This window comes from Balaenoptera acutorostrata, chromosome 6 (genome assembly GCF_949987535.1).
Source record: "Balaenoptera acutorostrata chromosome 6, mBalAcu1.1, whole genome shotgun sequence".
Classification (NCBI taxonomy): domain Eukaryota; kingdom Metazoa; phylum Chordata; class Mammalia; order Artiodactyla; family Balaenopteridae; genus Balaenoptera; species Balaenoptera acutorostrata.
This window is the reverse complement of record NC_080069.1, coordinates 119151962-119172305: the sequence shown is the minus strand read 5'-3', so window position 1 is coordinate 119172305 and position 20344 is coordinate 119151962. Positions and strand designations below refer to the sequence as shown.

Genomic DNA, 20344 nt, shown 5'->3' with positions numbered 1-20344 from the left:
CATAAAACAACACACATCTGCTATCTCACAGTTCTGGAGGCCAGAAGTCCGAAATCAATTTCAGTGGGCTGAAGTCGAGGTATCCACAAGGCTGGTTCCGGGGGAGAACTTGCCTCCTTGTCTTGTCCAGCTCCTAGAGGCCACCTGCGTTTTCTGGTGCACCTTCCTTTCACCTTCAAGGCTAGCAGTGTAGCATCTTCTCTCCTCTCTGACCTCTGCTGTCTTCACATCTTTTCTCCCCCTAATTCTACCGCCTCTCTCTTAGGAGGACCCTTCTGATTCAACTGCATTCACAGAGAATCCAGGATAATCTCTCCATTTTAAGACCTTTACTTAGTCCTTGCAAAGGCCCTTTGCCATGTTCTGTAACATATTCACAGGCCCTGGAGATCGGGATGTAGACATCTTTCTGTGGGGGGGAGGAGCAGTATTCAGCAAAGTCACATCAGTGCAGGTCTGGCTGTGGCTCAAGTGTCCAGGCTGAATGTGGGGACAGATAGCTTGGTTCTCACACCCTGACCCTCAGGGCCGTGGCCACAGATCAGTGACTCTGCCACCTGTGGAGGTCCTGCCAGGCTCCTGGCTTTGTTGCACGTCCTGAAGACAGGCACTGCCATACACCCCACCCCCCTTTACAGATTGAGGAAACTGATTAGAAAGTGTTTAAGGATTTGTCAGGGAAGGGTGGGGCGGGGCCAGGGGCCCGATCGGGACCCCCCCCCTGGCTCTCTGCTTCTCCCAGCATCTGGGGGCAGAAGTTGCGGCTGCTGGGAGGTGGGCGGGTGCCGAACGCAGACAAGCCTCCCGCGCGCTCTCCCCGCCCCTCCCTGCACTCGGAGAAGGAGCCACGCGCCCGAGCTCGCAGCCGCTCGCTGTCTTTCCCGGAGCTGCCGCCGCTGCTGCCACCGCCGAGATGCCTCCCCCCGGCCTGGAGCTGATGAGCGGCCGAGTGCTCCCGGCCTTCCTGCTCTGCAGCACGCTGCTGGTCATCAAGATGTACGTGGTGGCCATCATCACGGGCCAAGTGAGGCTTCGGAAGAAGGTACTTGCCGCCCTCGGGGACCCCAGCCCCGCGTGCGCTCCCTTCTCCCGCCGCCGGGAAGGTTGGGGACGGGACTCTTGGCCCAGATGTTTTCGGGGCCAGAGTTTGAGCGAGCGGGCTCGGGACCAGGTGCCTCCTCCCAAGCCCTTTGGGATGGCTTCTCTGCGGCCCTTGGTTTCAGCGGGGCCCGCACCTCCTTTTCCTGTTTTAAGAGCATTTACCATTTGCCGTGCCACCAGGTGAGTTCTCGGCACAGCAAGACTCCGCGAGTCCCACTGAGCTCTGCCGGCGGCTCAGAGAGAAGCAGGTCCCAGAGGGTGGAGTGAGGCAGCATTCAGCCTCCGTCCGACCTGGCGGCTTCCTGCACCGGAGATCTGATGTTTGGGTGGGGTGGCAACCGGCAGAACAGGAGCCCAGAGAAACCTTTAAGTGGAAATTCCCAACTGGCCCGGCAAGGTCGCTCCCAAACCCACCGCAGCCTCCCTCCAGAGGCCAGGTCTCAACCAGACTGCACTGAAATTCTCGGGGAGGAATTTCCCCCAGCGATCCGCCAATCCGAGTCCTGGAGCCAAAACAGCAATAAAGACGCCAAGATCTGGGCCGGTGGGGGCGGACGGGGGGGTGGAGCAGGGGGGCGGGTGGACCGGTTCCAGGGCGGCCGCTAGCCCGCGGGGCAGCCAGAGCCAGGAAAACTGCAGCAGCAGTCCTGTTAGACATAGAGAAGCCCAGGGGTACCGCTGATTGTCCCCCCAGGTATTTCAGAGAGGAGTTGTTTCCAACCGTGCCCCTTTGTCCAGTTCCAAGGCAAGGCAAGGCAAGGCCGGCTCCCACATCGTGCCATGCCGGGGGGTGGACACTGGGGAGAGGAAAGTTGCTCAGCAGCAGGACTCAGCAGGTACGGGCAGGACTGAAGGCAGGGCAGCTCCCCAGGTGAAAGAATTCCCAAAGCAGAGGCACACGGATCTTGCTGACTTCTCCCTGCCCTGGCCCATCCTGGGATGCAAGATACAGGCACCAAGCGGCGACAGCCCCGTTCACCCCCTGAGTCCTTCCATGGAGCATTTAATCCCCACCACCGCCCGGGGCGGGGGTGGGGTGGGAGTCGGGGTGGGGCGTATTCAGCTTGTCATCCAGTTGAGGAACCTGAACTCAGAGAGGAGACATCTCTTGTGAAGGCCACACAGCAGGGTTTGAACCCAGGTGCCCAGCTCCGGAGCCCACACCCTGCCATGGCGGGGATGGTGTTCTCATCAGGGCCGTGCAGGGCCCAGAGCATTTCTTTTAATGTGAATTAGGGAAGGAAGAGGCAAACCTGTTGGGGTACCTGTCTGCCGGGTCAGGAGGGAGTGGCAGAAGGAAACCTCCCCTTGGGCTGTCTCAGGTTCTCCCTACACTACAAATTTCCCTCTCATTCAGTCAGTCAGGGAGGAGCTGGGGGAGCTACACCATGGGAAGGTGATGGATGCCAGGCTCTGGCTCCTCCACCCATTAGCCTCGGGACCGTGGGCGAGTCTGAGAGCTTGACATCGTCGTTTGTAAACTGAGGATGGTCACAGCAGTGCCAGGAGACTACAGCGCCTGGCACGGAGCAAATGCCCCACCAGTGTTAGTCTTCATTACTTATTAACAATTGGAATTAACGTGACAGGCCATAGATCTCTTGGTGGGAGTGCATCCCGAGGCCTGACCCTGGCCCCAGCTAGAGGCAGTGCTTATGCTTCTGACGCTGGGGCTTTATCCCGTCTGCACTGCTGCTGGCTCCTGGCCAGGCCAACTTGTATTCGTGCTGTCTTCAGGGGTGAGCAAGCCCATGGACTGTGGCCACCCAAGACAGCTGCCCACTGAATGCCGAGCCCCTGTGAAAGGTGTCACAGGCCCACGGGCTCTGCAGGGCCATCAGAATTGGTGATTCCATGACTTAAGGGCCAGCAAAGAAGAATTCTGGGCATTGGGGAATCCTGATCGTGACAGGCGTTGCATTCACCTCTGGGCTGAAGCAGGGGCAGACCCACCAGGCAGGACAAAAAAAACTCCAGTGCTTGGGAACAGATATCTCAAGGGCTCATGAATCAGAAGCAGCAGGATCTGCAATTTAGAAAACGTGCCTCAGAGATTCAGGTTTGCTGTGGGGTTGGTGGGGCTGGCTGGCTGGATGCCCGCAGGGAACAGTAGAGCAAGAGCCACGGGTGTGACCCTCAATGACCTGAGTGTGACCTCAAGTCCCTGTTCTGCACTGACAATTCACCGAGCGAGCGCCCTCCTGGCGCTGTGCTGGGGCGTCTCCACTTCTCTCCCTTGCTCTTCGTGTGGTAGATGCACCTCCTTTGATCTGGAATTCACAGATGAGGAAGCTGAGACCCAGGGAAGTTCAGAAACCTGCAGTTAGTCCATGTGGAGCTGAGTTTCTCACCGGGACCTGTCAAGACCGTCTCATTGCTCTTAGTTCAAAGTTTAAATTCTTGGGGTCCTGCCTCCAGGACCCCTGCTGACCCCTGCAACTTTATCTTGGAACTTTGTCCCTTGCTGTCTATGCTCCAGCCATGCTGGTTTTTCATTCTTTATACATGCTCTTCTTCTGACCCCAGGGCCTTTGCACATGCTGTTCCGTATGCTATTGCTATAACCCTCCCTTCTTCTGGTTAATGTTGATGCATCCTTCAAGCCTCAGCTTTACTGTCACTGCCTCAGAGAAGCCTTCTCTGATCCCCAGCCTTGGTTGGGTCTCCTGTGAACATTCTCAAAGCAAACCCAGTCTTCTGTTTCTTAACACTCACCACCTGGTTTTCCCTGGTTCATTGGCAATTCCCTCATTACACTGTGAGCTTTGCAAGAGCAGAGATAGGAGGGCCTTTTTCTTAGTCTTTTCAGGCTGCTGCTATATAACAAAATGCCAGAGACTGGGTGGCTTATCAGCAACAAAAATTTATTTCTCACAGTTCTGGAAGCTGGGAAGTCCAAGGTCAAGGAACCGGCAGATGTGGTGTCTGATGAGGGCCTACTTTCTGGTCCATAGATGGCTATCTTCTTGCTGTGTCCTCACATGGCAAAGGGGCAAGGCAGCTCTCTGGGGTCTCTTATAAGAGTGCTAATCTCATTCAAGAGAGCTCCACCCTTATGACCTAACTGCCTCCTTAAAGGCATCACACTGGGGGTTAGGCTTCAACATAGGAAATTTGCAGGGACCCAAACATTTAGTCCATAGCAATCTTGTTCACGCTGAGTCCCCGGCACTTCGCACACAGTAAGAGTTCATGGATGCTGGTGAATGGACACGTATGTGCCTGCATCGCCGCGGACCTAGTCGACTGGGCCGTCCATCTCATGAACAGTAATTCTCAGCTGATGTATTCCAGGCTTTTGCCAACCCTGAGGATGCTCAGAGACACGGAGGCCTCCAGTATTGCCGGAGTGACCCGGATGTGGAACGTTGTCTCAGGCAAGTACCACTGGCCCTCAGCCTGATCACGGCCTGTCCTTTCAGGCCGTCTTCTGAACACGGGGGCTTAGAGGATGCCCAGGGGGCCTAGGTCTTCTGCCTTCCAGATCCTCTTAGACTGTTTTCATTTATTCATTAATTTAATTTCTGGTTACTCGTGGAAAAGTAATATGTGCTCGTGGCTCAGGATGACAAAGTTAGAAAAGGATATTCAGTGCAATTTCAGTCTCTCTCCCGCCTCTGACCTGCAGGTCCTGCCCAGATCTGCTCACCAGGGGCCAGTGCTGTTACCAATGTCTTATGCATCTTCTCCGAGACACTTTTCCTGCATTTACAACACACGCGCTATGCTTTTTCCTTTTTACCCCCAAAGGATCATGCTTTACCCACTGATTTATACTGTCCTTTTTTCACATAACAGAAATTGTTTCATATCAGCCCATAGAGGGGCCTCGTTCATTACATCGGCACTGTAGTATTTACACCATTTCTCTATTAAATAGATGGTCTGTAGCTGATCTAACCACTTACCCTCCGATGGCATTTAGGCTGTTCTAAGTCTTTCTGTGTTATGAACAGAGTGCATCAAAACTTCTTTCATTTTCCTTTGTGCGTCAGTCTGAGCAAAACTGCAGGTTGCAATCAAATGGTAAGAAATACTGTCAAATGGTACACAAATCTAGTCCCACAGCTGGTGTGTGAGATATGTCTCTGACCCTGCCAACTCTGTATCCACTTTTGGATGGATCCTTGCCAACATGACGGGTGAAAATGTACATCACATTTCAGTTTTACTTTGCATTTCTTTTTTTTTTTTTTTTTTGGCTGTGCTGTGCAGCTTATGGGATTTTAGTTCCCTGACCAGGGATCGAACTCAGGCCCTCAGCAGTGACAGCACGGAGTCCAAACCACTGGACTGCCAGGGAATTCCCTACTTTGCATTTCTGAGTGAAGTTGAACATTTTTTCATATGCTTAGCATCCCCCAGTCAATCAAAAGCAATTTTTCTTATTATAAAACTCAGAACTATTCATTGCAAACAATTTGGTTAATATTGAAAATACATAGAGGAAAAAAGGGAAAACCACTCACAATTCTAGTCACTGTTAACATGTTCATCTATCTCCTCTTTGTCGTCTGTCTAAATATTTTTCATAACATTAGGTGTGCATTGTACACCCAACTGGGCGTTCTGAATTTTTTTCAGTTAATTATTTCATGAGCACTTTCCATGTCAGTAAATACTACTCGAAAAGTGATTCTTAAAAAGGGATGCAGAGGGAGTTCCCTGGCGGTGCAGTGGTTGGCGCTTTCACTGACGTGGCCCAGGTTCAATCAATCAATCAATAAATAGGGCTTCCCTGGTGGCGCAGTGGTTGAGAATCTGCCTGCTAATGCAGGGGACATGGGTTTGAGCCCTGGTCTGGGAAGATCCCACATGCCATGGAGCAACTAGGCCCGTGAGCCACAACTACTGAGCCTGCGCGTCTGGAGCCTGTGCTCCGCAACAAGAGAGGCCACGATAGTGAGAGGCCCACGCACCGTGATGAAGAGTGGTCCCCGCTTGCCACAACTGGAGAAAGCCCTCGCACAGAAACGAAGACCCAACACAGCCAAAAATAAATAAATAAATAAATAAATAAAATTTTAAAAAAATCAATAAATAAAAGGCTGTGTAAAATTCCATCAGAGACTAAATGTTAATTTCACGTAGCCAGTCTCAATGGTGGGTATTTTGGCAGTTTCCTCTCTGCTGTTTTACACCAATGGGCTGGAGAACCAGGAGGAGGCACTCCCAGGGGATGGGGGTTGTCAGCAGGAGTGGGATGGGTGTGGGAAGGATGGGTAGCTGGACAGGAGTGAGACAGACACAAGTCCTCACCTAGTTCTTGACACATTCCCATGAATCACAGGCAGAAATGGGTGGGACCAAGTAGTATAAATAATAGAGATTCTTTTATTTTTCTTGGCCATTGAAAATAACATGTACTTGTGGTTTTTAAAAATTACAGAAATGTGTAATGTAGAAAGTGAAATTCATTGCTATTTCATCCTTTCTAATGTAACTACAGTATATAGTCCTTCATACGAGGTCCGTCCATCCATCCATCTCTCCGTTCATTCAACATTTAACGAGCACTGACTATGTGCTAGCTGCTGTGCTAAGCACTCGTTGTACTTTGGTGAACAAAAGCCTCACCCATACATGAATCCATACTGGTGACCCTCATGCCATCTGGTTGGCATGACTCTCCTGGGCGGTGGAGAAGGATGTGATGAGTAGCAGGGGCAGCCGGTTGCCAAGCCAGCTCAGAGCAGCCACCCCGAGGAGTGTTTGGCTTCTCCCAAGGGGTGACAGGTCTGTGTAGCAAAACTTGTGTTACCTGTGGCACAGGAGTGGTTACATAGGGTCATGAACGCTTTATTTTTATTGGCTGCAGCCATGCCTGGGAGAGACCACACACCCGTGTGGTGCTGCGATGTCTCCACCCACCCAATACAATTTTCATTTCTGAACAAAAGGACGCATCATCTACAGTGCTGATACTCAAATAGCTGAAATTCAATTCAGCACTTTTTTTTTTTTGACTGTACCACGTAACTTGTGGGATCTTAGTTCCCCAACCAGGGATCAAACCTGGGCCCCCCCGGCAGTGAAAACACCCCAGTCTTAACCACTGGACCATCAGGGAATTCCCCAATTCAACACTTATCTTTTATTTTTTTAATTAATTAATTAATTTATTTATTTATTATCATTATTTTTTTTGGCTGTATTGGGTCCTCGTTGCTGCGTGCGGGCTTTCTCTAGTTGCAGTGAGCGGGGACTACTCTTCATTGCGGTGCGCGGGCTTCTCACTGCGGTGGCTTCTCTTGTTGCGGAGCACGGGCTCTAGGCTCACGGGCTCAGTAGTTGTGGCTCGTGGGCTCTAGAGCGCAGGCTCAGTAGTTGTGGTGCATGGGCTTAGCTGCTCCGCGGCATGTGGGATCTTCCCAGACCAGGGCTGGAACCCGTGTCCCCTGCATTGGCAGGCAGATTCTATCTATCTATTTATTTATTTATGGCTGTGTTGGGTCTTTGTTGCTGTGCGTGGGCTTTCTCTAGTTGCGGCGAGCGGGGGCTACTCTTTGATGCGGTGCGTGGGCTTCTCATTGCGATGGCTTCTCTTGTTGCAGAACACAGGCTCTAGGCGCACGGGCTCAGTAGTTACGGCGCGCGGGCTCAGTAGTTATCGCGCACGGGCTTAGTTGCTCCACAGCATGTGGGATCTTCCCAGACCAGGGCTCGAACCCATGTCCCCTGCATTGGCGGGTGGATTCTTAACCACTGCGCCACCAGGGAAGTCCCTGAATTTTATTTTATTTATTTTTTATACAGCAGGTTCTTATTAGTTATCCATTTTATACATATTAGTGTATATATGTCAATCTCAATCTCCCAATTCATCCCACCACCACCACCGACCCCTGCCGCTTTCCCCCCTTGGTGTCCATACGTTTGTTCTCTACATCTGTGTCTCTATTTCTGCCCTGCCGACTGGTTCATCTGTACCATTTTTCTAGGTTCCACATATATGCGTTAATATACGATGTTTGTTTTTCTCTTTCTGACTTACTTCACTCTGTATGACAGTCTCTAGATCCATCCACGTGTCTACAAATGACCCAATTTCGTTCCTTTTTATGGCTGAGTAAGATTCCATTGTATATATATACCACATCTTTATCCATTCATCTGTCGATGGGCATTTAGGTTGCTTCCATGACCTGGCTATCGTAAATAGTGCCCAATTCAGCACTTTTTGAGCACCCCTTAGCTAATAATGTCTTATATTCATTTGGTGAGTGTTATTGGTGACCTTCCATGTACTGTTATTTACTGGGGCTTACTATGCCAGACCTGGGGGTTCCTGGGGCCCCAGGGCTCCTCCTGACTTTACATAACATCATGGAACCTCGAGGGTGCAGAGAATCACACATCCTGCCATCTGCTACCGGAGAACTGGCTGCAACCTGACAGGAGATGCCCTGGAAGCAAAAGTGAGTTAAATATTAGACTAGAGGTTTTAGTGCAACCAGGACTGCCTTCTGCACAAACAGGAAAGCACTTTGGTCTCGGTTCTTGGAGCACAGATCTGCCTTGCAGATTAGCACAGGCTGGAGCCCAAATGTGAGCCCAGCTCTGGGAGAGGTCAGGAACCAGGTTTCAAGGAAAATGATGAAACCCAGGCACGTCCTTTTAGTGATACCTATCGAAGTCTCCCGGCAATGTATGTTTGGGCCACATTCTGAGTTTATGTGAATGCAACTTCAGTGGGGCCAGCGGGGGGGTGTGTCTCTGAGTGGTCCCGAGGGAGGAAGGCAAACACTTCACCCAAACTTTGGGATATTTCTGATTATTTGGAGTGTGGTGTGGAGACTTAATCTGAGTGAACTGGTTTGTCAGGAGATTGGGTCACAGAATCTCAGCCCTAGAAGTCCTTTAAGACCCCATCCAAACATTATTATTTTTTTTTTTGAAACAGCTTTTTATTAAACAGCAAAGCATAATAGCAACACAGTTTTAAATGTTTAAAAATTAGGTCACAAAGGGATGCAAAATGTTTGCAGTATGACTATTATATATTCATACAGCTAAAGTCATCAAATCTTAACACCAATACAAACATTAAGATTCTTCCATGATTAGCCTAAATTTAATAACCATAAACTATATTAGTGGATCTCTTTTTCTATTTAATATTTTAACATTACTTGTGATACTGATTTCTTTACCAAATGGAATGTACAAACTAAATTTTAAAAAACTGTTAAATGACTAAAACTCTGCAAACCAGTAGTTGGGTTTACAGAAAATTCTGGGAGAAGTAGTGAGATAAAATACTGAGAAAGCATCAATTAGTATACATGTAAAACTCTCCCATTTTATTCGTGATTCTGATACTAATACACTTTTTAAGGGACTTTGCGAAGTTGATCATCTGGGTACTGCAAATAAACCTGAGACCAAACTTTATTCCCTTCTAGGTGTGGTTTACATAAGGTTAGCCAAACTTAATCCATTTTCTTATATATTCCCCCCTCAAATCTAATCTGTGCCAGAGATAACACAAATCTGGAGTAAAAACATTTGGAGTTGGTTACAGGTACTTACCAAGTATTGAATACTTCTACCCTATTTCTATTTTTCCTCAAAATTTTCTGTTTCAAACACACACACAACCAGAGCTCATCTTTTCAGGTATCAAGTGGATTATTCTGTGCAAAGGAAGTTTTTAACAACAAATCTTCCCAATACGATAATTCAGTTTCAAAGAAAAATCTTCATCTTTATAGCCCCCGTTTTCAATTGATTAAACAGAAACCAACTATCCTATCTTATTACTAAATATAACAAATAAGCCCTAAGCTGAGAAAGTATCTTATTTTGGTTAAGTTTCAACAGAATTCGGGCTACTCTCTTAGATGATTAACTACTGAAATTACTTTTTACAAATGTGAAACCAATTTTTTCCTTAGGGGAAGGAAAATGGGAAGAAAGCAAATGGAGAAGAGGCACACGATGGTGGACAGGGTATATAAAGCTGTGCATTCAGTACGTGATTTTGGTCACTTTTTCACAACACGGTGGTTATTTTCTTGTATCTCTAACTATGCCTATAATAAAAGACAATGCTAAACCTATAAAAGCAAATTTGATATAACATTCATTTTCAAGTTTCATAAATATATGCATTTCTAATTATAAAGTCTCTACAATACCTTTGCACATTTTCATAGACTAACATAATACACAAACTCATGGAAGTCTGTTATGCTCTTAATTTTGCTTAGATCTGACACTATCTTCATAAATACTCAGTGAAGCCACAAACAAAAGTACTATAACTTTTGGAATCTATCCAAGTTTTAAAGAAAAAAAGATCAGCAGCAATTCCATAAGACATAAGGGATATCAATCCCTTATTTTCTTTTGCTTTTTGTGTCAGTTGTTTGAAAAACACTAGAAGCTGACATGAGGTTTTCTATATATTGTCCAAGAACTTGGTTTTCTGATTTTAGCTTCAGATTTTCTTCCTTAACTGCATCTACTCTTGCAGAGAGATCTTCAAGGGTGTGTTGGAGTTCCAACACTTGATTAATAAGTCGTGTTTTCTCCTCCAGTTCCACCTGATTTTCAGCATCAACTGCATCCATGTCAGCATTCATCATCTTCGGTAACAAACTTTTGGGCCTTGGATACAAAATTCTTGATGAATGGTCGTTTGAGGCACCGGCAGGGGGAGGGATCGGGAGGATACCTCAGGCCTGGACACTCGGACCAACTGGCCCCAAACATTATTTTGTGGATGGTGAACAGAGGTCCAGAGACAGAGACTTGCCCGAGGCCAGGGGTCTAACGAGCAACCTTGGGGAGGTGCGAGGCTGCTAGCCTCGCACCATAAAATGTTTATTAATTTGGCCTGGGCGTCTGAGGGCGCTGGGAGTCTGGCAAAACCAAGAGCTGAAATTAGCTTTAACAATCATGTCCAGGACGGGGCTGGTGGTGATGGTGACGACGACAAAGAAGATGGCAGCTAAATTGGGGCAAAGCTACTCAGTGCCAGGCAGTGTTCTAAGCACTTTATAGGAACCAACCCGCTCTGCCTCCCAGTAGGCTTCCAAGGGCAGCACTAGCATCTATAGAGGAAGAAGCAGGTTTGCCAAGGCCATGTCGCTCGTGACGGCTAAGCTGCCATTGAGCCCAGGCCATCTGATATGGGCTCTGCTCTCCTTTCAAGAACGCGGTTTAACTCTATTTTATAACCTGCCTTTAAAACTAAGCAGGCTTCACCTCATATCAAACCTGAATTCAAGGAAATCACCTGTGCAGATGGAGAGCCTGGTGAGGGAAGAGGAGAGAGCTAGCCAGCAGCTGTCCCTGCCCAGGAGGCCTGGGGGGAACCGTAGGGCTCTCTCCGCACTCCTGTCACCTGATGCAGTAAAATGCAGCCGGTGTTGCAGTGTCTGTTGACGGGAGAGGCAGGCCTAATGCTGCAGGGAGCCATGCAAGTCCAGTCTAGCGGGAATTTGCTCTGAGTAGCTTTTACCTTAAAAAAACTGGTTGTTAGTGGAATGACACATTTTGCCCAAGCATCTCTCTGGTACGTGACTCTCTCCATGTCTCTCGATTCAGATCCTGGGGTAGGGATGGGGGGGGAGGAGAGGAATGAGTTTTCTTGGCATCATGCCTGTCCTCGGCACCACTTGTGGCTTCGTGGGGGCCCCACTGTGGTTTTCAATGTACTGGGGGTGGGGACTGGGCACCCCAGGGGCTGAGGGGCTTTCTCAGCTCCCAGCCACCTGTCCTCCCTCAAAGGTGACCTCTGAATCCTGTAGTCCCAGTGGCTGGAGCCTGGAGGTGGGGCTGCCCCTCGCATCTTTACTCCTCCTCTCTGCCTGGTGTCCCCCGACTTCTTTCCCTCACCTGTGCTTTGGGGTTTGGCCAACGATCCTCTTAACAGCTTTCTAAAAAGCGACTCACTCTTAGAATGTAAATACATACTTTAAGGAGAAGTGTCTCATTGAATGGGTTTCACGTACTAGTTATGCTTTTCCTGAAACTTTCCGAGAAATATACAACATGACAAAAATACTCCCAGCTGGCACGATCTCATATGAGTCAACCTGTGGGAGGAAGACCACGTTCTAGGACACACTGACTTAACGTAAAATAGGTTTTCCAAGGTGTCTGTCTCATAGCATGTTAGGGGATGTTGGTGTACACAGATTTATCTCCATAGCATGGGGTGGTTTTAGAGCAACAGTTGCTGCCTCTTCCCCAGTAAGGTAAGGGACTTGCTCGATTGAGGAATTGAAATGGCCCCAGTCCTCAGGTTCCCCCTCTTCATCCCTGTAGCCAAGATCCGGCCAGGGCCTGCTTCTCTCACATGGTCATCCAGCAGTATTTCCCCCAGCTGGTGAGACCTGCCCTGCTGTAGACTTGCTTTCCCTGGGGCTGGGTCCCAAGGTCAAGCTCTGGGGATAAAGGAGAAGGAAGACTCATGTTGGCTCCAGGATATGGGGACAGAGACATCAACTGCTGTGTCCTGAGTTTGACCTAAGATCCAGGCCCTGCTGGGTTTACGGGAGCTTTTGTACACTCAGATTGAATTCCAGACCCCTTACCCTGCTTCATGAGGCCCCTCTCCCCGTCTTATCCTGTCTCACTCCCTCTTATGTGCCACACTCCAGCCACATGGGTCACTTTTCTGAGCCTCGAACACGCAATGCTCATTCCCACCTCAGGGCCTTTGCACATGCCCATCCTTCTCCCTGGAGAGTTCTTCCCCTGCACAGATGGCCCCTCATCATTCAGGCTTCAGTACAACGTCTCCTTCTCTGACTACACCCACCCTAGTCATGCCACAGAGACCCCTGCAGCCCTGGGTTGCTGAGTGCTCTTCCTCTCTGCCCTGCCCCATTCCTAGCATCCGCATACCCTGGCCCTCGCCTGAGGTCCTTGCAAGTGGCAGAGAAGGGGAGGACTCCGTGGCAGGTCCCCACACAGGGGCTGCTGCTGGGCTGGGCTTGGTCCGTTGGTGCAGCGTTGGTGAAATGCACTCCAGCTGGAAGGCTTGGAGAAGGGACTTCAGTTCTAGAAGCGTCCCCGTGCCTCACACATGTGGCCTGTCCTTGGGGGAGGTCATGGCCCAGGAACTGCGTTCCTGTTTATTTGCGCCTCCAACATGCCATCTCTGGCTTTGGTCATTTGCTCAGTCTCTAATTTATGGGGCTTGACCTCCCCACCCTCCACAGAGGAAGCTGCCCATTAGCAGGAGTCATGGAAAATGTGAACCAACTCTTAGCAGAAGTGGATGAGTTTTCTTTGTTGGTCATTTTTTTATGGCAGGGTTATACACAGCCGCCCCTCCCCACCACCACCACATATACTCACACACCTGATTATTTTAAACAAAGAAAGAAGCAGGATAGCGCGGATGAAACAGAGCTTCGCTGCTGTCCGGCGATTGGCTGGCTCCAGTGACTGCAAGTTCTTATTACCCCTGAGAGGAGGAAGGGTTTGCTTAGATTCAGGGGCAGAATAAGACAGAGCCAGGCGTGGATTTCAGATGCATGTTCTTAGCCCATCCCGCTGGGGAGGGCCCAGGAACCTGCATTTGGAAGGAGGACGGCCTCAGAAAAGCCCTGCCTTAGTGGTAAAGAGCACGGGCCGGGGAGTTTCCTGGTGGTCTAGTGGTTAGGGTTTGGCGCTTTCACTACTGTGGCCGGGGTTCAATTCCTGGTCAGGGAACTGAGATCCCGCAAGCTGCGTGGCATGGCCAAAATTTAAAAAAATAAATAAAAGAGCAGGGGCTGGAGGCAGACCTAGGCTCCACCCCAGCTCTCACTCAACCCCACTGAGCCCCACTTTTCCTGCCTGGTGTCCAAGGCCAGAGGGGAAGATAGGGGAGACCATGGCGGGGGCTGCGTCTTGGCGAGCCCTGGGGTTGGTGAGAAAACCAACCAGCAGCCCTTCGTGGCTCCCGGTCTGCTGACAGGGCTTCACCTTCTGAGCTGCTCACAGGCACAAGCTTGGAGTCACCGTCGCCCCTGCCTCTGGGGTATCTCCTTGTCTTGGCCATGATGGACGTGAGTCTGGCAGCCCCGAGATGGTCCCCAGGGGTTTGGGGCCTTTCGGGGCGGAGGGTCTCAGCTTCCAGGACATTCTCAAAGCTGACTCCTGGCTGACTGCACCCCCTTGCCTTCCCAGAGCCCACCGGAATGACATGGAGACCATCTACCCCTTCCTGTTCCTGGGCTTCGTCTACTCCTTCTTGGGGCCTGACCCCTTCGTTGCCTGGATGCACTTCCTGGTCGTCTTCCTGGGCCGCATGGTGCACACCGTGGCCTACCTGGGGAAGCTGCGGGCGCCCACCCGCTCTCTGGCCTACACCCTGGCCCAGCTCCCCTGCGCCTCCATGGCCCTGCAGATTGTCTGGGAAGCAGCTCGCCACCTGTGACCAGCCGCTGACACCTCCTCGGCCGCCAGACCCCTGGCCACGAGCCACCGGGAGACCAGGTGCCCCTCTGAGATTGTGATAGGCCCAGGGGCCTGGTTTCCTGGCAACCAGCTGGATTCCTGGGTGAAGCCACCGATTGGAACTGTTTGGAGACCGGTTGTCACGACTGATAGAAAATCCTTCCACTTAAAGAACAGAGCAGGAAAAATATCCCTCCCTCTTCCTCCCCAAGTCTGGGAAGGGTGAGCAGAGACTCAGTTCAGGTTTCTGAACCTAACGACCCTCTGGATCCAGGGCTGTAATAAATAAAGACTTCTCACCTCCACCCCAGAGATTCTGGTTTAGCTGGTCTAGAGGGGAGCCTGGGCATCTGCATTTTTAGAAAGTTCCTGTGAGTCTCAGCAATGGCCGGGCCTGGGGCCCACTGCCAGTTCCCTCTAGGGGAGGGCCCAGGACCAGCAGGGTGGGAGTTTCTCTCACGGTGGGGGAAGGGTTGTGCTCCTCTGCGCCCTGTTGACACTTCCCTGTGCCACATTCCTTTGCTGGATCCTTCTCTCTTTGGCACAGGTGCCGGTGGGAAGGGCCCACAGTAAGGTCGGCCTTCTCTTCCCGAGGCTTTAGTTGCTCCGAAGGGCTGTCGTTCAAGGACAATGGGCTTTGAAGGACCAACTGCTAAAAGGAAATTTTGACTCCATCGGTATTTGCGAGGCTTGAAAACCACAAATGTGCACCCCTGCGGGGAATCATGTGTCTCTCCTGGACTCGTGCTCTAAGAGTGTGTGGCTTTAGTCATTAATGGAGTGTCTGACCAGCTTGGCCCCTTGGCTGCTGGATCCTGGCATCCACCACCGCCCAGGCTGGCTGGGGATCCGGCTCGCCAGACACTTTTGCGGGTCTGTGTCTGGGGAGAAACTGACAAGACACAGTCTCTGGCAAACACACAAACCCACCCAGACGAGGGCGCTGAATCATGCAGAAAGCAAGCAGGCTGCTGGGAGACACCCTCCCACCTCCTGCCGTGGGCCAGTAAGATGGTCAGTCAACCCCATTTTTACAGATGAGGAAACCGAGGCTCAAGGTGGAATCCCTGCAGCGTGGGATCAGCTCTGAACCCCGCCTGTCTGGCTCCCCAAAACTGCTCTAACCATTGTTAAGTCCTGCCTTTCCCCAAACCCCTTCCCCAGCGCTGCCCCTTTCCTCCAGGATCTAGGGAAGCCCCCCTCGCACCTGGGCATGGCCTCCTCTCACAGCCCTGCAGCCCCTGAGCTTCTGCCCCCGCGGACTGATGGGTCTGCCTGGTGGGGGCCTCACTGGGGACCCAGGGCTCCCCAGGCCTCACTAGAAATCCGAGTCGGCCCCCCTGCCCGGCCGTGCTAGGAGGTGGGATGGGTAACATCGCTCCCTGGTGGTGAGATGAGCCTCTGTTCTGGGGCTGCAGCTGCACATCTGGAAACAGAAAGCACACGTCCCTGTATTCAGTGCCTGCTGTTTGCTAAGCATCGGCTGAGCTTGGTTACAATTATTTTTCCACTTGATCCTCCATCCCAAGAAGGAGGTATTTCTGCTTTTTGATGAGGAAAGTAAGGCTCAGGAAGGAGCTGTAACTTGCCCAACATCCCTGAGCTGGGATGTGGTAAAAGAGGAGCAGACCCAGTATGTGTGCTTGTATTTTAATATTTTCCCTTCTGGGGAAAGAGGGACTGAGAGGGCAAAGGACCCAGCTCAGACCTGGGTGAGGAGGGCATCCGATACCCACAGGGACCACGTGACCCTGGGACCGAGGGAGGGGGCAGCTCCTCAGAACTGCAGAGACAGCAGCCCCTTGTGCACTGGCCCATCATTCACTCCCTGCCCCGTCCCCCGGGACCCCTCAGACGCTGAGCCGCAACAGGGTGGGGGGACGGCAGGACATCAGACAGTGACAACTCCAAGTGCTCAGTGCCCTAATGGGGGGTTGGGCAGTGGGAGCACAGCGAGGGCCTCTAACCCCTGCTGGGGAGGGCTTCCTAGGGGAGGTGACAGCTCGCCTGCCATGGGGGTAAGTCAGACCGGTTTTCGGGGGGGGTGTCCAATCAAGCTGAGGAAGGACGAGCAGAGCTCAGCCCCCTGGGGTCTTGTGCCTGGGAAGTGGAGGGGGGCGTGTGGGAGAGGGTGGGGGAAGGGGGGTGGGCGGAAAGGGGCTCATTCAAGGCCTTGGGGTCTTGTCGGGTGGGTTCAGAGCCAGGGTGAGGACGAGTGGGCAAGGGATTAGTGACCTGAGTCTGTGTCCTAAGAGGATTTCCGAGAAGGCCACGTGGAGGGCAGCATGGTGAGGTTGACAGCTGGGCAGTGGCTCTTGTTCCCCAACTGACACGGGCAGTGCCCAGCTGCCCCTCCAGGTTCTGGGGGGCCGGGGAGAGGCAGGCCCAGCCTGCCGGCAGGGAGGGGAGCCGGCAGGAGCCGGGCGATGTTTCCAGGGTAGACCTGGAACCCTCCAGGATGGGGAAGGGCTGGGGTGGCTTCCCGGAGCAGCTGTGCCTGTGGCTGAACACCCAGGCCCAAGAAAGCCAGCGCCCCTTTCCTGGGCAGCGGCAAAGTGAGCACAGCAGGTGAGACGATGCCGGTGGGCTGGCCTGGCCGGAAGCCCCACCCCCACCCCGCCCCAGGCCATCCTGGGCACCAGTGAGTTGACCTCAGGCACCAGTGAATTCCTCTGACTTTGCCTGGATCGCACGCCATCCAGATGCGGGCCCCCTCTTGTGCTGCCTCCTCCTGACCCTGGGCTGGGGGTGGTGCGAAGTGTGGGCAGTGCTGGGGGGCAGGGCAGTGCTGAGCAGCAGCCTGGGGGCCCCAGAACCATAGCCCTGGGGGCAGGCAAGGACTTTGGGGCCCAGCCCAGGCCTGGGAAACCGGAGCTGCCCCTGACTGGGGCCTGGTGGCTGGGGGCATCTTCTCCTGGGCTCTGAGTGAGCAGGAAAGCCCAGAGCCAGCCTGGGGTGTCATGCAGACCCCAGGGTCAGGGCCCTGGTCTGCGAGTTAGGGGCCCTCTCCTCAAAATGTTGCCAATTTGGTCTAATGCTACAGAACCTTTCACCCCTACCCGAGTACACACACTTCTTTTTTTTAATAAATTTTATTTGTTTATGGCTGCGTTGGGTCTTCGTTGCCACACGCGGGCTTTCTCTAGTTGCGGCGAGTGGGAGCTACTCTTTGTTGTTGTGCGCGGGCTTCTCATTGTGGTGGCTTCTCTTATTGAAGAGCACGGGCTCTAGGCACCTGGGCCTCAGTAGTTGTGGCACGCGGGCTCAGTAGTTGTGGCTCACGGGCTTAGTTGCTCCGCAGCATGTGGGATCTTCCCGGATCAGGGCTCGAACCCCTGTCCACTGCATTGGCAGGCGGATTCTTAACCACTGCGCCACCAGGGAAGTCCTGAGTACACACACTTCTAAGGAGGAAGCCCAAGACAGGTGATGGCTGGTATGCCCTATCCACCTGGGCTCTCCAGTCTCCTATGAGGGCCCCTCTGGGGAACCACTGGGGCTCCCTCGTTTAATGGTTTCCTTGGCTCCAGGCTTCCAAGAGCCTCCCTGGTACGTGACAGACTTGGAGGAAGAGGCAAAGATGAGAGGACAAAGGAGCCTGGTTTTCAGTCCTGGAGGCAGGGACAGAACCTGGGGACCCCCTTAATTCCCACAGAATTAAGGGCTCCTGGGGTTTCTGTGTGTGTCCCTGGGAGGCCATTGGCCTCAGGAATGGGCTTCCAGGCTGGCTAGGGCGGAAAGACAGACCCCTTCTTATTCCAGGTGGGCTGGGCCTTGGGCAGTCACAGAAGAGGGGTGTCTGTCCGGGTGGCTGGGAATCCAGGCAGGATTCCCTGGAGAGGGAATTAGTTGGAAGCTGAAAGGTCGATGAGATTTTAAACTGTTAATTACAGGTACTCACAAGTAATGGTCACTATCAAAGGTTTAGAAACTACAGAAAAGCTCAAAGAAGAAAATAAAAACTTCCTGTATTCTCACCACACAGTTGTTGCCCTGGTCACGCTCCGGGTCACTGCAACAGCTCCCAACTGGATACCTGCATCCACCATCCACCCTTGGCCCCCACCGTCCACTCCCCACCCAGGGCCAGAGGCTTCTGTGTGCCAGTCCTCTGGTGGCTTCCCCCTACTTGGAGGAGGCTGGCAAGGCCCCGCGCCATCTTCCCGCACCATCTTCCTGCCACCTTCTTCATTGTCCATCTCTCCCTCTAGAATGTGCACTCCAGGGGGACGGGGATTTGGGTCTGTGTTATTCCTTGCCGTGCCTGTGTCCCCAGGTCTTGGAAGAGCATCTGGCTTCTAAGGCGTTTCTATTAAGTGAATGAATGATGTGTAAAATGAATGTGTGTGTGTGTGTGTGTGTGTGTGTGTGTACACATAGTGTAGAGATAGGGATTCCGAGCTCTTTCTATCCAGGATGGAATTCCACAACAAAAAATATGGATCGAGGGTTTTTGGCTTTGGGGAGATGTTGTCAGTGTGTCACAGACGTGGGTGGCATCTGTGCTCAGGGGCTCACAGCCTGGCCTTTTTATCATCACTTGAGATTTTCCCTAACAATACATCTGCACTTCCTCCCAGGGCTTTCGATGGTCAATATCATGAATTTTAACAGCTCCCTGGCACTCCATCATCCCGGATACCCTCATCATTTATTTAATCTGCCCTTATTGTTGGATAATTAATTTTCCGGGCTGCATCAGCATAAGCAATGCTTTCATGAGCACCTTTGTACATAAATCTCAGTGCAGATCTATTATTTTCAGGTACGTTACTAGAAGTAAAATTACTGGGCCAAGAGGCATGACTGTTTTTAAGACTTGTGGTATATACTGTTCTCCAAAAAGATGGTTCCAATTTGGATAGAGTTCTAAAAAGTTTTGTCAAATTTTAGAACCCAAGTAGGGAAATTTACAAGTGTGTATATAAAGAATAGAGACCACCCACAATCCCACATTCCTGAGAAAACAACTGTTCACGCTATGGTTTATGACTTTCCAGATTTTTAAACTATGCATATTAAATACACATACAAATTATATGCAATATACATAATATGTATATATCTATGCATATTAAATATATGATATTTATATTTTATATATTACCTCTCCTCCCTGGAGATCCTGCCGTGTGACCACCCATGAGACAGTGGTCGCTTCTCTTGGTATCTGTGCCCGCCAAGAACATGTTGAGTAGCTTCACTTTTTAAAGTTTGAATTATGAAAATAATAAGGTTTTTCTTTTCATTTTCCAAATATAAAATTACAACATTGAATTATTCTTTTTCAAACGACACACATCTCCCCAGACATGCCAATGCATCTTCTGTCGAGAGTTTAACTTGCTTTTTAAAAAAAGCTGACACTACATTGTAACCCTCTGGGGAATACATTTTCACTGGCAGAGCGGGGCTGGGTGGGCAGGATGTTGCTGCAGGGGGACAGTAGGAGGAGGGGACTGAGTTGTCAGGATTGTCTGAATAATCTGGAGTAGGAGACAAGGCGGGTTTAAGGTGGACAGAGAGAGCAGGGCTGGATGCTGGGACCTCAAACACCTGGCCTGGGTGATGGTACTTTGTTTGGAGGGCCTTGGGGAGCCCCAGAAGGCTTTAGGCAGGAGAGGGACATGATCAAGGCTGTGTTTTTTGTTGTTTTTTTATTTATTTTTATTTTTGGCTGCCTTGGGTCTTCGTTGCTGCGCACGGACTTTCTCTAGTTGTGGCGAGAGGGGACTGCTCTTCATTGCGGTGCGCGGGCTTCTCATTGCAGTGGCTTTTCTTGTTGCACAGCACGGGCTCTAGGCACATGGGCTTCAGTAGCTGTGGCACAGAGGCTCAGTAG

At 51.2% G+C, this 20344-nt stretch overlaps 2 protein-coding genes across 2 annotated transcripts; one reads left to right on the top strand and one right to left on the bottom strand.

The window, feature by feature from the left end:
• Window positions 1-737: 737 nt before the first annotated feature.
• PTGES (prostaglandin E synthase) lies at window positions 738-14807 on the top strand. Its single transcript, XM_007194514.2, has 3 exons — window positions 738-1042; window positions 4396-4478; window positions 14233-14807. Exons 1-3 carry the CDS (start codon window positions 914-916, stop codon window positions 14480-14482), a joined length of 462 nt encoding a protein of 153 aa, XP_007194576.1. The 5' UTR covers window positions 738-913; the 3' UTR covers window positions 14483-14807.
• On the bottom strand, window positions 8987-10819 carry LOC130708320 (short coiled-coil protein). The gene has a single exon (XM_057547655.1). The coding sequence runs from the start codon at window positions 10689-10691 to the stop codon at window positions 10443-10445; it is 249 nt and encodes an 82-aa protein (XP_057403638.1). The 5' UTR covers window positions 10692-10819; the 3' UTR covers window positions 8987-10442.
• Window positions 14808-20344: the final 5537 nt, after the last annotated feature.

Coding starts and splice junctions, on each gene's coding strand:
- PTGES (XM_007194514.2), top strand. CDS start 914: ATGCCTCCCCCCGGCCTGGAGCTGATGAGCGGCCGAGTGCTCCCGGCC. Junction 1,043..4,395: donor AAGTGAGGCTTCGGAAGAAG/GTACTTGCCGCC, acceptor GATGTATTCCAG/GCTTTTGCCAACCCTGAGGA. Junction 4,479..14,232: donor GATGTGGAACGTTGTCTCAG/GCAAGTACCACT, acceptor TTGCCTTCCCAG/AGCCCACCGGAATGACATGG.
- LOC130708320 (XM_057547655.1), bottom strand. CDS start 10,691: ATGATGAATGCTGACATGGATGCAGTTGATGCTGAAAATCAGGTGGAA.